Genomic DNA, 16,809 nt, shown 5'->3' with positions numbered 1-16,809 from the left:
ACTTTCCAGTCTTTTAATAATGTCTAAAACTATTATGCCGTTTGTCAAGCCAACAATTAGGATTGAAGATCATTTTTAAAATACCAACTTTTTAAATCGAATCAGTGTTATGTGGGCATTTTTGTGAAAATTCTGCAGGAGCGTTCTTAAGGATTTCCAAGTATGTAAATGAGAAGAGACTGATTTTCAACCTAAAGTGTACATTTGTGTTGAGTTAGTGTGTCAGAACAATGCTCCCAGCTTTTGCCTTCATGGCTCCTTGATCCCATTTCCTGTCAGATCTGTCATCTAAGTTATTTTATCGTTTCGTATTAATATTTCCTCTATAACTGAACAAAAGTATAATAAGGATGTTATGTCTGCTGTAGATTTACTTGGCATATGTGCTTATACAATGACGTGATCTGCAATCTGTTTCCCTGTGGCTATATATCACGCTGGAATAAATTAATCACACAATTGAATTAAGGGGCTCCAGTTGGTGGGAAAGTATGGAAAACAGATTGATATCATCATTGTCTAACTTTTTTTGCTTCAGGCACTGACAAAAAGACAAACGTTCTTTCAGTAATTTAAGACTTTCTTGTGACCGCTTGAATATTAAAAATGAGAATATATGTACTGCCCTGTAACTCTCTCACAGAAATTTCAACTGTCTCTTTATTCCCTGCATTATATCTTGCTTCGCAGATCCTCGGCATTAATGTCAGTGTTAAGTACAATGTTCAATGTTCTCTTTCTCTCACAGTGAAGAGAGGCAATAGCAGTGAAACATTTTTTTTCTAAAAATGAAACAGTGATACAAGAACCACTTTGTGCCTTTGTGAGTTGAGGGGCAGACTCAAATTCAAAAAGTACTTACAGATGTACATAATGGGTATCTTACACATTCTCATACATGTGAATGAGACTGCTGGGGATGAAGGTTCTGTACAATCTGTGATTCTCCTTTTAGCTGCAGGAAACTAACCCCAAATACCCATCGCCTTTTCCTCTTCTCCCCCATCCCATTCCCCCCCCAAAAGGATGAAAGATCTGTGGGTTATTCCCCGAGTGAGTAATACATGCGGTGACACAAGGAGTCATGGGTCACTGTCCAGAAGGCCTATGAGACACAGTCAACCCCAATTTCCCACAAGATTTGCGGAATTGTCTGGATTCAACAACTGCACGAAGAGGTCCCAACCCTTACTCAGCTGCATGAACGCACATTGCGGCCACATCATATACAAACCCATACACTCCTAAAGTCTGAGAACAAGCCTCCTGCTCAAGCTAGATTCCAGCAAGTCCATGGGATGTCATTAAATCCATTTCAAGTTGTGTTGTTTGTTCAATCAGATCAGGTACAGTGGCAAAGATGAAATACAGTATCAAATAATGAAAAGAGAAGTGAGTCAATTGAATGCATAAACGTCAAATCAGTTACAAGCCATGGATTCTCGTCTTTCCAGGAGAATAAATAGCAATTAACAGTAAGAAATTCAAGCCCAGATCAGCAGTGGGTGACAATGCAGGAACTGGCAAGTTCTACGGCAAGAGTCTGGACTGGATCAACTGCTGTCAGTGCAACACAAAGCAAAGTTGTTGCACATGTTAATTTATACAACGTGGCAAACAAGCTATCTGTTTCCTAATTAGTCCCATTGCAACAACGCCAACTCAGGGCCTGTCTCTCTGTCTTCCCAGATAGACAAAATGAATACCATTCAACCACTGCCTAATGGTAGTAGAGAGCTACTGGTGCTTGTGAATGTAAAAGCTTTGTTACAGAACCCTCTGAGGTTTCATTATCACCAACTATTCCTTTATGGACTTTTACTTGATTACTTGATATAGTCCAGAAGAAACTTAGCCCAATGTAGCTGAAATCTGACAAGAATCTTCCAATTAAGCCAGAAACAATTCATTTCACTGCTGCATGTTTAACTGCCGCCTACTCGTTCCAACGCAGAGAGTAGAGAATAAAAGACATGTTCTGATCACAGTGCATGTTGCAGTACAATAACTTCAAATTCCATTGAAATTACAAAGAAAGTTAACTCTCTGGCTGCAAGCCTACTAAAGTTCTCAATAAAAAAAACATAAGGAGCTTTCAGATCATTTGTAGAACACGTCAAAGAACATGCTTTTGTGTAACAGATAAGACTTGCAAGGGACAATAACTTACCAAAGTCTTCATAGTGTAGTCCACTGTCCTGACTTTTTACCAGTCTTAATTGTGCCAGTGTAATGGCAAAAAGCAGCAAATTCCCAATGTGCACCAGGGTCCCCATGTCTAAATATCAGACATGAGAGTCTGTGCAAATGAGTGGTTGAGTATCAGTATACGAACATCAAGTCAATGTCTTCCTTCTTTCAGTCCCAGGCCCAGCTTAGACTCTGCAAAATTCCTTCTACTGGAAAAGCTTTAAATGGGATAATTCTTGGCAACTCTCCTTCTCCTGCCTCTTCCCTGAAATCAGAGCCTCAGATTGGCCCTCTAGTGTTCAGGCTCAGATTTGATTGATGCTACTTTGCTGAACAACACACCCACGTTGTTAGAAAAGGAATCAGATAAATCCTCTTCAAAGCGCTAGGGTGAGAATCCAGTGCTATTGGATTTCTTGTTTATTTTTCAGAAAGGTTTCTCATACACAAATTCCTGATTTTAGTTTCCTTTTGTAGTTTAAACCCAGGCATATGTGTGCTTGCTGCCTGGAACTCCCAAGAAGAGAAGAGATGAGAAAAAGAATCAAAGTTGTTTTCACATATTGTGGTTAAGGAACAAAATTGACCCATTCAAATTGACTCCCTCCCTCATTTTCTCTCTCCTCCCCAAACTACTTGACTCATTTTGCCTTTTCTAGTCGCACACATTGTTGTTCTCATGAAACAAGATTTCTGTAAAGGTAAATACAACAGTGGACCAGCCATAGTTATTTTGCTGGAGGGCACTGTCTGGTAACTCGTCAAAGTGGAACTATTCATTTATCAGACTTGGCTGCCTATTCAACTGGTGGGGGAATCAGTCAATCTGTCCTCACCCACACAAACACAAATCCTCCAGCCAGGATCTCTGGATAGTGATCAGGAGTGAAAGCCCTGGCTGACGTTCACCTGATCATCAAGGGACATCGAAGCCATTGTAATTCCCCAACTGCTGTCTTGGTTGAGTTTACCTCACTAAGCACAGATCGAGATTCAAACTTGCAATCTTCTGCTCTGTATGGCCACTTTCTACGCCAAGGGCACTGTTATTCATTGGGACGTCCAAAGGCCTGTCCATGTAAAATGGTTAAACTCCCTGCCCACCCCCTTCCCCACACTCCAGGCAAATAGTGATTCTTTGGCAAGTCAAATTAGCCAACATCAATCGATATTACAGGGAGCCCCATTATGGCCTGTAATAGAATGCTAACACACTTACAGTAATAGGCTTTTGTGTACAGTAGACCTGCCTTCTGGTATGGATTAGCCATCTTAAAAGAAAGGCCAATCACAGATTGTCAGTTTGCAGTTAACTTCCTGCACATTGAGAAGATCTGTTGACATCAGTTCCGTGTGTTGGACAATCCTATATGCACGAAGAGCCACTGGCATCACTTTGCGAAGGAAGTGTGATCTGCTTATTGGACATTGGGTGCCTGCACAGCGTGCAGGAAATTACATCAGCAGAAGTTCCTGTGCACACTGTCCGTGATTGCCAACTTGCAGGAAATGACAAATGACATCAGCCTCAACCGGCTAACAGGAAGTCAGATATTCTTTCTCTGTCATGTTTATAAGGCAACCACTGAGACATTAGACTCGGCCACTGGTGTTACAACTGGGTTGCCTTGTTTTCTGTTTGTAAAATACAAGGGCTTTCGTCTAAAATTTGAGAAAAAGAAACATTTCAAAGAAAATGTAAAACTTGGCAATCCACATTCAGGGAAAGTTAAGAATTAAAGCCTGTTTAAAGGAAAGTTCAATCAGACACAACAGTGGTGCTTCTCCAAAGAACAATAAATTTATGCTCATACCAGGGCAAGAGCGTTTTATTCCCAACTAGTATTCTCCTTTGATCCACAGAGTTACAGACTTTGCATGAGTTTACAGTGGGATTTTGCCATTATAAACTCAGACTGTCATGATCTGTAAATCTACTGCCCAGAGGAGGATAAAATACTCTTGCTATAAATTTGCCAGCCTTCAGTGAATCACCGCCAAGGTCTGCTACCAAAGAAACGGATGCCTGTTCAGTTTTAAGTCCAAAGCCCAAGCTTCCCTTCTAAGAACATTTGAACACATTTGCGAAGAGTGTCTTGGGGGAGTAGGAGGTGTCTGTCTTGGGTCCTGGCTGATGCAAACACAGAGGTCAAATACAGTCATTGCAAGTGAAAGCAATTCCCTATAGAGCATGCTGAGATGTTCCAACGTGATAAGGTGCGTATAAAAATGCAAGAATTTAACTCTTTCATCAATGGCTGTACATGTTGCACAGATTGAGGGAGCATCTCGGAAGGCAGAGTTTAAACACAGATTAGATTAAAATAATAATAATCCTTGCATTTGATAAAGCACCTTATCAAGTCACTGAGATGTCTCAAAGCACTTCACAGGATATGCAATAAAGTGGATTGAGTGTGTATTTGTGGGTGAAGCTTGCCTTATTCCACACATCTCTGTTTACCTATCTGTAAATAGGAACTGAGTTATTAGATGATTAGCAAATCGCTTTCCGAAGATAATAATCCCTTCGAAGTAGATTTAGGACCGATAGCATTAAGCATTTCATTACACAGAGATTCTTAAACCAGTTAATCCTTTGGAGTGATTTGCAGTGTTCATGTATTCAAAAATAGAATTAAATTGCTCCTAGCAAACCAAAGCCCAGTGGTTTCATCACAACTTGTTGCAAGATATCCAGCCACTGTTTGGTAAGGATGCAATTAAGTTACGCTTCAAGTACTGATGAGTCACTTTTCAAGTCCCTAGAGATCCAATCTATATTTTTCAGGTCTTTGTCACGTTTCATAACAGAGCGAGGTCCCCTGGTATAACCGCTTCCTATAAGTTAAATACCGTATGCCCGGTGACTGTGAAAGGCCATTAAACAGCCAGCCAGAATGAAAGAAATCTGGAGCAGTGCCAGTCTAAACATATCACACTGTCTCTATCATTCCCACATCATCCACATTACCTGACAACAGAAGAATTCATGTCAATCGGTAGAAAGGGAATTAACAGTATTATAATAAATCACTTTAAGCAGGCAATGGATGGAGCTCTGTAGATAATTCATCCCCAGGGCTACAATAGACTCACAAATTTCATTCATGGGAATGATAATAGCCCAAATCATAAGCTCTAACCCCTAAACTGCAAATATCATTTAAATACAAGGTGCCATCTAATGTGATGGGATTTTATGTTGGCAAGGATACCTGGATCAGAGGGCAGTATAACTACCAGTTTGGTTTCAACATACATCTCAGTTGTTGTTATCTTATCTTTCCTTTTGAGAAATAGCTCTGCCAAGTCTTATTTCATAGAGGCTGCTTTTCATTCTTTCGTTATGCTGCTGTGCTGCAGTGATTAATTCGAAACATGTGCCGAGATGTTTATTTGTAACTTGATTCCCAACTTTCCAAATACATGGAAGAATCAAAATCCAACTGCACTGAACAAGAAGGTAGCTAAGCTCTCAGAAAAAATCTCATGCAGGTAGCAGCTAATAGCCTCATATTGTTTACAGAACGGTATATAAAAGTATAACAAAGGATGAAAATACTTGAAATAAGACTGATATTAACCAATTGTAAGGCAGGCTGTTAGATGAAAAGCAATACTGTCAAGTGGGCAGTATTCTATCCTAGTGCCTCAAGGACAGTAGAGGGGTGAAATTCCACCAGGGAATACAACCCCTAGTACTATTTCAGTGTGAAGGTGGAAGATCTCCAGTCTGGATAAGATGTGAAGCCAACTCCCATGAAAGAGAATAATGACCTACTGTTAGACAAAGACCAGACTGGACTAAGTAGCTTTATTTTCTCTCTATTTCTAAATCAATTGTTTTAGCAAGTTTGGAAGACTAGTGTAAACACATCAGCAGTAAATGCAAAGTAATGAGAGATTACAAAAACAACTGACCATTTGCACAAGACCAAGTTTAGAGTGACTACCTGCTTGTATAATGCCATAATAATAATAATCCTACAATTTGATATACCGCCTTATCATGTCATTGAGACGTGATAGTATCCTTTGCATCCTTATCCACTCTTTACAATATGCATTGTGTTTGTTAAAAAAAAGGCATTGTCATCTCCTTTTGTACAAGAACATCAGGTTTTTATTTTAAAATGTTCTTAGGCACATTTCTTTACAAATTAATTTCCTGTTTTAGAGAATTTAATCTGGAACAAAATCGTGTTTGCTCTACTGAATGACGGTAAGTTTATTTTTTCCCAATAACTATCATCATGAACCAAACTTACAAATGACCATATCATCATCAGCAGATTATATGGTTTGTAACAACTAAAATCGTCATTGGTGACCTCGGTTGATGAATGAAAAGCTGTGTAGAATGAATGTAGCCCATTGCTAGCTCTGTAAGTGGATTTTTGTGCCTGGCAGCTGCTCACAAGAAAAAGAAGAAAGTTTAGTGTGGTTTCTATCGATCCCCTTAGGAGGTATGATGCCTGCGATCCAGAATAAATCTCCTTTGTGAAGAACGGCCAATTCACCTTGCTATGCTCTTGTAAGAGGTCATTGCAGGGGATTGTGTGCAAAATTCTGCAGCTGAGAAGGTTCAGCAAAACTATTCAAAGTTAGTGCAGCTAAGATGATCAGTTAATAATATTAATAATCCTTGCATTTGATATAGCGCATTCTCACGTTGTTGAGACGTCTCAAAGCGCTTGACAGAATATACTGTAAAGTGTAGTGATTGTGTATTTTATGGGTGAAACGCGGCAGCCAGTTGGGAGGAGGACACAGATCTCTAGGCAGAAAGGACAACCCCAGTGTCCCAAGTTGACCGAGAAGGTTGGGAAGAATTCCGTTATACAAAGACCCAAATTGATGCTCCATAATCACTACCTGTTCCAATGGTGCTGCCCTTGACGAGTTTATCACTGGGCCTTACTAGGAACCCACAGGGAGCACTGCGGGAGTCAGCTAGCTTGTTGTTTCATGCTGCAAGAAGAAAGTAACTGAAGCTCTCTTTCAAAAGGCACCTTGCTCTGTACACCTGAGCGGAGAACAGCTGCAGATGGATAGGCAAAATTATTTCCAAAATCTTTAGAGGGCAAATCCCTTCTACTACAACGATTAATTTCTAAAGGGGCCAAGCACATAATGTGAAACTAAAGAGACAAATATTGAGAGACAGAATATTTTTGAGGAAGGAAAACATTTAGTGATCTAAGGCCAAATAGTTGCAAAGGAAAGCAACAATGAGTGGATGGGAACTACAAAGGGAATCAGTGTAAGAGAGAATGATTGAAAGCAAAATTCAACTGAGAGTCCCTTTAAAATTTAACAATGCAAAGAGATAATGGAATAAGTTAGTATGAATATCACGACAAAAGAAGTTTGGTTACATACATGACAAATAGATAGTTAAAGGACTTGAAGGAAACTCTCAGTAATATTCCAGATCTGAGTGAAAGTTTCCATTTACTGTCAAAATATGAGCAGTACTGTGTTAATCACTTACTTTCACAAAGAACTAGGTTAAGGCTGCACAGAATGCATTTTATTTATGAACCTTAAAAAGAAATGTCAATGTGATAGAAATTACAACGTAAAATATTTGCCCACTATGATTTGTGTACTTTGCATACGATCAATCTCCTAAACACATCCATAATTTATTAGGAAATACAGTAGAAAGAATTTGTTTAAAGGAACCAACATCATGGGGAAATTCTTCGCGTGAAAAGATTGACTTGTGTTAATTCACTGCTAGTAGGCGTAGCTGTTCTTTTCATTTTAGAACAATATAATAATAATAATCCTTGCATTTGATATAGCGCCTTATCACATTGTTGATACTTCTTAAAGCGTTTCACGGAATATAGTGTAAAGTGAATTGACTGTATATTTTGTGGGCGAAACACATGTTTTCAGTTGAAACCTTCCAACTCCCAATTGTCCTAGAAGCATTATAATTCACTGTTTTCGGGCAGACATCCTACATACTAACCACAATACACTGAGTAACGTCATCTTTCCATTTCCTGTTAAATGAAATATGGTCTTGCCAGTCTCTGCTCACTGGATTCACCGGAGAGAGCCATGGATGTAAAGGGAATCAATGCTTCACATTTCACTTTTTATGTCTTTCCCTCACACTGAACTCCTTCAACATGAATCAACTCATCTGTCTGGACTGGATTCTTACCAAGCCTTCTTAGGTAAAAGGATAATATTTTACTGTGCAATATAATTTGGAGATTGTCAAACTATTTTGTTTCTTCTTAAAATTTAGATCTTCACCACACCATAGAGCAGGCATGTTTCAAAAGATTTTTTTTTACAGCTAATTGCATTTAATGCTGCCTTGAAGTCTTCTTGCATTTGATATAATGACTTATCAAATTGTTGAAAAGTCTCAAAGCACTTTTCAGGATTTGTTGATGAACAAAGCAGCCAATTTGCGTACAAAAATCCATTATATTTTCTGAACAAAAGGGTTTCTCGCTTAGTAAGAGAGTAAATGATAAATAGACCCACATACCGATTTACAAAATGGTACATTGAATACTTGGAGGAATGTATGAATTATTTCTCTTTACTGGAACAAATCCTGCACAAGTCTAAACACAGCATATCCACAATCCAACAGCTGACAAACAAATTCTACGTAGTATGATTAAAAATCTATCTTAAATTCTTCCCTTGTAAACTTAGTCAGTCAGGCTCATGGTTCTAAGTGAACTCAATCTTTCTTCTAACTCCAATAAGATAAACAAGTCAAATCTGTGGATAATAACAATAACTGATTGCTGTGTTATATGGCAAAGAATGGTACTTGGAGGAAAGCTCTGTTACCTGAATGGTGACAATGATCAAACAGTGTAACAACAACAACAACTTGCATGTATACAGCACCCTCCAAGCAAGGTAGCGTCTCAGAGCGCTTAGTGCTTATAAGAGAGTCATCTGTTGCTTGGTGGACAGAGATATTTGCAGCAGACAAAAAATATTCCACTTGGCAGTCTGACTTACTTAAAGTTACACCACGTAACTTTAAGTTGGCATACTCTGTTGCAAATGAAATCCCAAATTAAAAGGCAATAATTCACATTGGGTATCATACTACTTTTGTTGCTTTTGAGTGTGGATCTCAGACTCTCCATGTCATGTGGAAAGAACAGCTTGGTTACTTTATAATAATAGCGTAGAATGTTTAGGAGCAGGAACTGGCTATTCTGCCCAGCAAGCCCAGCCCGTTCTGATTCTTAACGCCAATATACCTTTTTCTCACTAATTTGCGATCAACCAGGCTGAGCCTGCCTCACTTGGTAACAATCTTGCATCTGTTTCAAAAGGTTGTCAGTTCAAGCCCTACTTTGGGACTTAGTAGCGGTGCTGGAGGAGTGCAACATTGGCAGAAGTGCCGTTCTTCAGGTGAGACCTTAAACCAAGATTCCATCTGCCTGTTGAAGTGCACGTAAAAATCCCAAGGCACTATACAAAACAGAGAGGGGAGTTACTCCTGACCAACAATCCCCAGATTTTGAAGAAAGATAATTCACTTTCTGGGACATTGCGGTGTTCAAATTGGTTCCCATGTTTGCCTACGCAGTCACTACACTTCACATTAAAATCCTTGAAGCACTCTGACATCTCAATGGCTTGATGAAGCCCTATTCCAAACGCAAGGATTATTAAAGCGCCTCAATGTCTTCTCTCTGCAGAAATGAATCCCCCGTTGCCTCTTGCACACATTTGTATTGTGTTACAGTCTGGTAACTCACTCAACAAGATTATCACTCTTTGTGAAATGCATGTTTTGGTTATGGTTATGGCCTTGGATTTCCATTCACAGAAAGTATTTCTCTGATGAATAAGGTTTGATAAAATCCCTGAGTGTACCATTGCAGTCTAACAATTTTAACACAAAGACAGCAGCAAATGATGGTTGCTCAGCTAAAAAGCGCACACTAACACACATTTGAGCCTTTCCTAGTTTATGAAGAATCCTACAAATGGGTGTCTTGGGAGCTTTAAATTGATGCAACATTTAAGCAAGGTATCCTCATTTGATAAGATCGTATATAAATCTTCAGCGAGCTGTCCTGGACAGGAATCTGAACAATTTTCCAGACTAGTGGGAGGATTGGAATAAAATGGAACTAATGTTTTAATGGAAATCTTTGAAGAGCTGAACTTTTCAGGGCTTAGTCTACATGGATTTTGCTATTATGGATGGAAAAATATTGGGAAAGCCAGAAATTAAGAAGCCTATGACTGAATGCTAGGTTTTGATAGGAGTGGTGTCATTACTATTATATGGCATTGGGAATAACATTTAAAGTAATGTCCTCGTAAACAGGATGAATGGTTATTCTGACATCAAACATTCTGAAAAAGAATAATCCATTTTTGAGGAAAAAGACAATATGCTTCACAAGAATGTACGGGCCCAGGCACAGATGTTTTTAATATCCTTTGGAAAGGCTAAGGCTATTTTAGGTTCCTACAAGTAAAAACTTGGTTTTAATATATCAAAAACCGTGACAAAAAGAAACAAACTCAGCTTCCAAAATATATTAGTGTGCAGATTAATAACTATACCAAATACATTTCACAGCAACCAGCTTGTCTATATAAATGGAGCTCAGAGTGACAACATGGGCACAACTCAAGTTGATTAAGAAGATGAAATAAGATGTCATTTATTTTTCTTATTGTTAATAATAGTTTTAAATATTTAAGCCAGTATTGTTATGCATCTTGAGTCTTCCTCCTGACGTGGAAGGCACTATATGAATGTAACCTTGTAGTGTACAGCCCATCAAACCCAGCCCTTCCAAACTAAACCTTCATAGGTTCCACCCCCTTTACAAGTATTGTGTGGACACTGTAAAAGCCCCAAATATGATCAAACAAAATCCTGATCCATCTCCCACATTCAACCACCATTCAACCTTGGCTTCTTCTCCTTACTTCTCTCCCCGCTCAGGCCGAGCAGGACAGAAATCATTGTGTGCTCTGGGATATTTGTTCATTCCAGTCTACCACACATCCTGCATGCTTCGATGCTATTCTCAAGCAGTTAGTTATCCAGTCATTTTTGTAGGAGGTAATCAATGCAACATCAACTTGTTTTTCATGGGTCTCTCTTTCAATAGCTTATTCGGGGAAGTGGAGCAAAAAAATCTTCTCACCTTTCGTCCTGTTTGAGGCTTTAAAATGCTGATATGTATAAGGCTGAGTCTGATTATATCAACATCAACTAAACCTCATCTTATAATTTTAAATAGCTGGATCAAGCCCCCTGTCTTTTTGAATATGTTCAGGTCATTACGCTCATAATTTAAAGCTCCAAAATCTTTCTTCTTCACCTTTGCGGATGTATGTCCTTTCATTTTGTACTTGCCTGTTGTTTCACGTTCCTATATGAATTAACAATACAATCAAAGTGTCACTCCTTTCTCTATCTATTTAGCTGGCACAGATTTATTCTCACAGGATTAACTTGCCTCCATAGCTTGGTATCATCAGCATATTTATGTTGCACTTCACCCCAAGCCATTTATGAATAATTTGAACAGCAGGAGACCTAGAATAGACCCCAAAAAACATTGCTCTTCATTGCTTCCCTATAGTTATGTGCCATTAATTCCATGATCTTAATTCCATGATTTCAATCTCACTCCCTCAATCCCTCTGCCTTGCTACCTCCTTCCCCTCTTGTAGGTCACAACTGAAGGCCTTCCTCTTTGACTGTGCTTATGGTCACTTCCTCCTTCCCCCCGGATCGGGGACAGGATCCGCCACTGTTAGGTGCTCTGAGACGCTAGCCCACATGAAGGGCACTATATAAATGCAAGTTGCATCGACTGCCTTTTGAAAATCCCAGTAAATGATATCTAATGATATCCCTTATCTATTAGCTTAGTTACTTCCTCAACAAATTCCAGTGGATTCTCCAGACATGATCTCATTTCTTCTGACTCAGTGGTGATTACTCCTTATGGTATGTGTTCTCTTCAGTTGTTTATTTATAACACCCCATATAATACTCATAAGCATTGTCTCCACTACAGATGTGAAGCTAATTTGTCTAAAGTTTCCTACCTCTTGTCTCCTTTTTTGAATAATAGAATAACAGACGTAGAATTCCACCTGGGTCTAGATTCATTCTTCTTAATTGCATTTCAGAGTATGCAGTTGTTACCTTGAAGTCATTTTCCTGTTGCTATATAAAATAACTTACAGGAAAAAGTAGCTTCAAAATTAAAGACTATATTTAAAAATTTGACAAACGTTGATCACTCTAAAACACTACATTGATCGACCCATTACAATTCTAAACCCATTTCTTACCCATACATTTGTTATCCTCTAGTGAGGTAGAAGCCCCTTTTACAGAGCCCCTAAAATGATTAACCAGAGCCTCATCCATTTTCCTTCAGATTTCTATTCAGTTACTTTCAGCCACTTGAGGGTGTGTTATATTCACAGGTAATTAAATCTTTAGAATTCCACCTGGGTCTAGATAGTTCTTCAAAATGTCAAAACTGTTCTGCAGGAACGATCAGTGATTCAAACATGAGTCACCATTGTATATGGAACAACAGCACTGAACGTAAAACAGGCCATTATCTCAGATGACAAAATCCTTGGCAGATTCAATGCAACAAGAAATCTAGCAGACTGTTGTTTGCTTCCCAAGAGCTGAAATAAAACTGCTTGTTGGGAGGTTAACTACAGACATGTTTGAGTTGGCCGGATGCCCCCAAACCCTTTGGTTTTCATGGCATATTTTCAAGACCACAAATACTTTTCCATCCCTTGAATTAGTTCTCCATGGATTAGCCTGTAGAACAAGCTGGACGCTAAGTCACCTGGTGTTTCAGTAAGAACATATAGTACAGCTGTTTCCTTTTTCTATGCCACAATACACAGTGGATGTGCATTACTCTCAGTTTCTCCGGTAAGTCATTTCACTCAGCACATGTTTGTTCTGAGGATTTTCACATCCAGAATAAAGTATGACAGGTAACATTTACCATGCCAGTCTTGCCATCTATACGCCTTGTTTCACCATTCCCATTTTTATACTTTGGAGACCTACAAGTTCACAAAGTCCTGTTAAACTCATGTTTTTTTTCCACAGTGCACTGACCAACAACTGAAACATTTTGAAATGCCTCACCTATGTGATAAGTCTGTATATCAAATGCAAGGATTATTATATTATTTTCTTCAATTGCTTTTCAAGTGAAATATAGTGGTAGTGGGACAAGTGAATTTTAATAATAATAGTCCTTGCGTATGATATAGTTCCTTTCGGGGCACAAGGATGCCTCAAAGCGCTTCAAGGGATTTACTGTAAAGCTTAGTAACTGTGTATTTTGTAGGCAATCATATTTATCATTGAACAGAACAAGACCTGCATGTTAACTAAGAGCAGAGCACAAACCTAAGCCTAGCTCTCTTCCCATCTGTCTTTTCCAAGGAAGAACAGTTGGTACTGTTCATTTGAAAGTATTTTTAATCTATTCAGAGATCTTCAGTGCACATTGCGCACGTTAACTCACATTCTAAAACTAAACCTCACTGCTCCTAATCAGAAAAGAACACTTTTGACAGCTGCAAATGCCCAGAGGGACACAACAATGCACAGAGGTACCTTTTCTCACAGAAACATATTCAAGAGGCAAAATACTGCAGATGCTGGAAATCTGAAATAAAAACAAAAGTTCTGGGAACACGCAGCAGGTCAGGCAGTATCTATGGAGAGAGGAAAATTAATTAACATTTCAGTTAGATGACCTTTCCTCAGAACTCACAACGAAAGGTTTGATGAAAGATCATCGACCTGAAACGTTAACTTATTTTTCTCTCTCTATAGATTCTGCCTGACCTGCTGCATGTTCCCAGCAGCTTCTGTTTTTATTTATTAGGTAACATATTCAAGAGATAGGATTGGTCATTTTCAAGGCAAAGACCATACCTGGTGTCATGGTTTTAAAAGGCTTGAGGGAGAAGGCACTATCACTGCAGTATTGGGCAATAGAATAGTAGGTCTCTGCCCACTGACACATACTTGTTAATCGTACATCCATTAATTCTTTCACTTGTAAGTAAGTCAAGAAGATAAATTCAATCATAAAATAGAATAAAATAAAGGTCAGTTTGATTGTGGTCCATCAATTACTTTTAATGTTGCGGTGAATAGCAGGTGCTAGTGGAGTTAATGATCCATGTGTTAAAGCAGTAAAAAAAACATTTTCATCATCGAATAAGGCTGTTGAAGTCAAGTAGAAACTCGTGCTGTCACACCCGATAATGTCCTCCAATAAAAAGTGAAAAGCGCTTTGTGTCAAAAAGCAAAGAGACATTTGTTTATAGCTAGGATGTTCTGAATCTGCTTGCAAAGTTAGCAAATGTCATATAAATTAACTGATGGGTGTGAGTAATTTATTTGCTGATAACAGTTGACTAAGGATTTATCAAGAGGAGAATCCAGTATATTAATTCTAAAAGAGACTTTGATATCCTCATCTAACTGCCCGCTCCTGAACACAACACCTCTTGTCTGGGTATAGTTGCATGAGAACTAGTAATCCAACCAAATGGCTGTTCTTCAATTGAGAATCGTACCGCAAATGTTGCCAGGCTATTTGACCACAGCCTCTACTTGTATTTGCACAAATATATGTCCTTCATGTGCAATTTGTTTTTGTGCTGTGCCGTTTTGTTGGTGTATTTACGTGCAATTCCTGCTCAGAAGCTGCTCTCAATGATTCACATTCATTTTCCATTATTACAGGAGCACCCATAAAGTGACTATTCACACTTCACAAATAGTTTTGACATGTTCCAGACAAAAGCAGAAGATATTCCCTGCTTGCAGCTAAATGGATCTCAGTTTGAAGATTGAATCCAGATACCATTCTGAATTCATAAGCAGCAAAGGCATTGTCCCTCTTATTTCAGTAGGATTTCACATACCAGACAGTCTTCAAGTGAGCGTCAAGAAGGTAGCAATTTATTTCATTCAAGATCAAAATCTATTTAGGGGCAAACATGCCTTTCTTGGCTTATGTGAACAAAAATGTAAACGTGTGTAGGGACACAGTGAGTCAGGAGATTGCAACATCAGATGACTCGCCATTGAGTTTAGTTCTTCTCTGAGCATTAATGCTATTCAAGTTGAAAGCCGGTAGAAAGTGATGAAGAGGGTAAAGTTAGCTGTTAAGAACTTAAATAACTAAATAAACTAAAATTAATCACCTGAAAATGTTCTCGTGCTTACTTGCCGTTTTTAAAACCGGGTGTGCTGTTTCCCCCACCCCTCCCCTCCCCCTTCCTTAAACCACCGAATTAAGTCGTGGGTAGCAAAACCATCCTCAATATGTCAAACTGTAAAAACCCTGGCACTCACTCTGCTGCTCGCAGTCTCCATCATAATGTGTTCTCACTTGAAGCAACACAGCGAAGACAAATAGTGATTACACACGGGAATCCATTTTCAAGTTTTTTGCATTCAATTTTACAATATTTTTACATTAACTTTAAATGTTGTGGCACATCTTTCAATAAAATGTACTGTACCTTTTATGGTTTTAAAGCAAATCGTCTGAAGCAGATTTACAAGTCGATTGTAGCAGCAAACTACAGCATGGTATTCACTATTTAGCAACCAGCACATGAAAGCAATTGTCTTTAAACTCTTCGTTTGCAGTTTGGGCACAAGCAAAGAAAACAGATACAGTGAAATAATCACACTGATTGAAAGAACACACACTGTGCCAGTGGAACATTTTTATTTGCTATGCTTTCATGACCCCTGTGACAGACACTGACAACTTAGTGCAAGTTACAGTGTTGAATTATGGCTAGCTTTGTGCTCTGCCCTCATGTCTACTGGGAACCAAGTTGAAACTATGCCCTTGCTGGCACCAAAAAAATCAGGGAGTTCATTCTTTGGTAGATCGTTTTTGAACTTAGGCCCCAGAGCATTGAGGGAACAATGGCTCTCAGCACTTCCGAATGCTTCTGAAATGCTTGCTTTTATCTTTTTGTTGGACTGCGTATCTACAGATTTCCCAATATTACAGCTAAGATATTTGCTGACACAATCTGCCTTAAATAGTAGGGTTTTTTGAAATCCTTTAAAGACCTTCTCCTTGTTAATGGTGAAAAGACATGGCAGAAAATTGTATTGCACAAAATGACAAAAGCAGTTTGGACACAGAAATGACACTTCAGTCCACGTCATCTCTTCCTTCCAGAATACCAGTCCTGCTCTCCTCCCATTACAGCATTGTTCCCGGGTCAATTTCAAAACCGTCTTTTCAATTTTCTTCAAATCTCTTCATACCCTGGCACCTCCCTACCTCTCCGACCTGCTTACTCCTCAACCCACTATCAGTTGCCTCCGCTGGACTGGCTCCTGCCTCCTGCTTGATCCTTGTGCGCTCTGCTCCACCATCAGTGGCTGTACTTCAGACAATATACCCCGAAACTCGGGAACACTCTTCCTCTATCCCTCCGCCTTGCGCCCTCCTTCCTCACCTTCAGGTCGGACTTGAAGACCTTCCTCTTCGACCGTGCCTATGGTCATCTCCCCCCTTAACCCAGTTCGGCTTCATGTTC

General features: G+C 39.1%; 1 protein-coding gene across 1 annotated transcript in view; it reads right to left on the bottom strand.

Moving 5' to 3' along the window:
- Nucleotides 1-2,463, bottom strand: part of col5a2b (collagen, type V, alpha 2b) — a 100,932-nt gene extending 98,469 nt beyond the window's left edge. Inside the window, exon 1 of the mRNA XM_007890222.2 lies at nt 2,171-2,463. Coding sequence (XP_007888413.1) covers nt 2,171-2,276 — 106 coding nt within the window. The 5' untranslated portion in view covers nt 2,277-2,463. The remainder of the gene's footprint in view (nt 1-2,170) is intronic.
- Between the last annotated feature and the right edge of the window lie 14,346 nt (nt 2,464-16,809).

This window comes from Callorhinchus milii, unplaced genomic scaffold (genome assembly GCF_018977255.1).
Source record: "Callorhinchus milii isolate IMCB2004 unplaced genomic scaffold, IMCB_Cmil_1.0 Scaffold6, whole genome shotgun sequence".
Lineage (NCBI taxonomy): Eukaryota > Metazoa > Chordata > Chondrichthyes > Chimaeriformes > Callorhinchidae > Callorhinchus > Callorhinchus milii.
The sequence above is the reverse complement of the archived record's forward strand: the minus strand, read 5'-3'. Positions and strand labels throughout refer to the sequence as shown.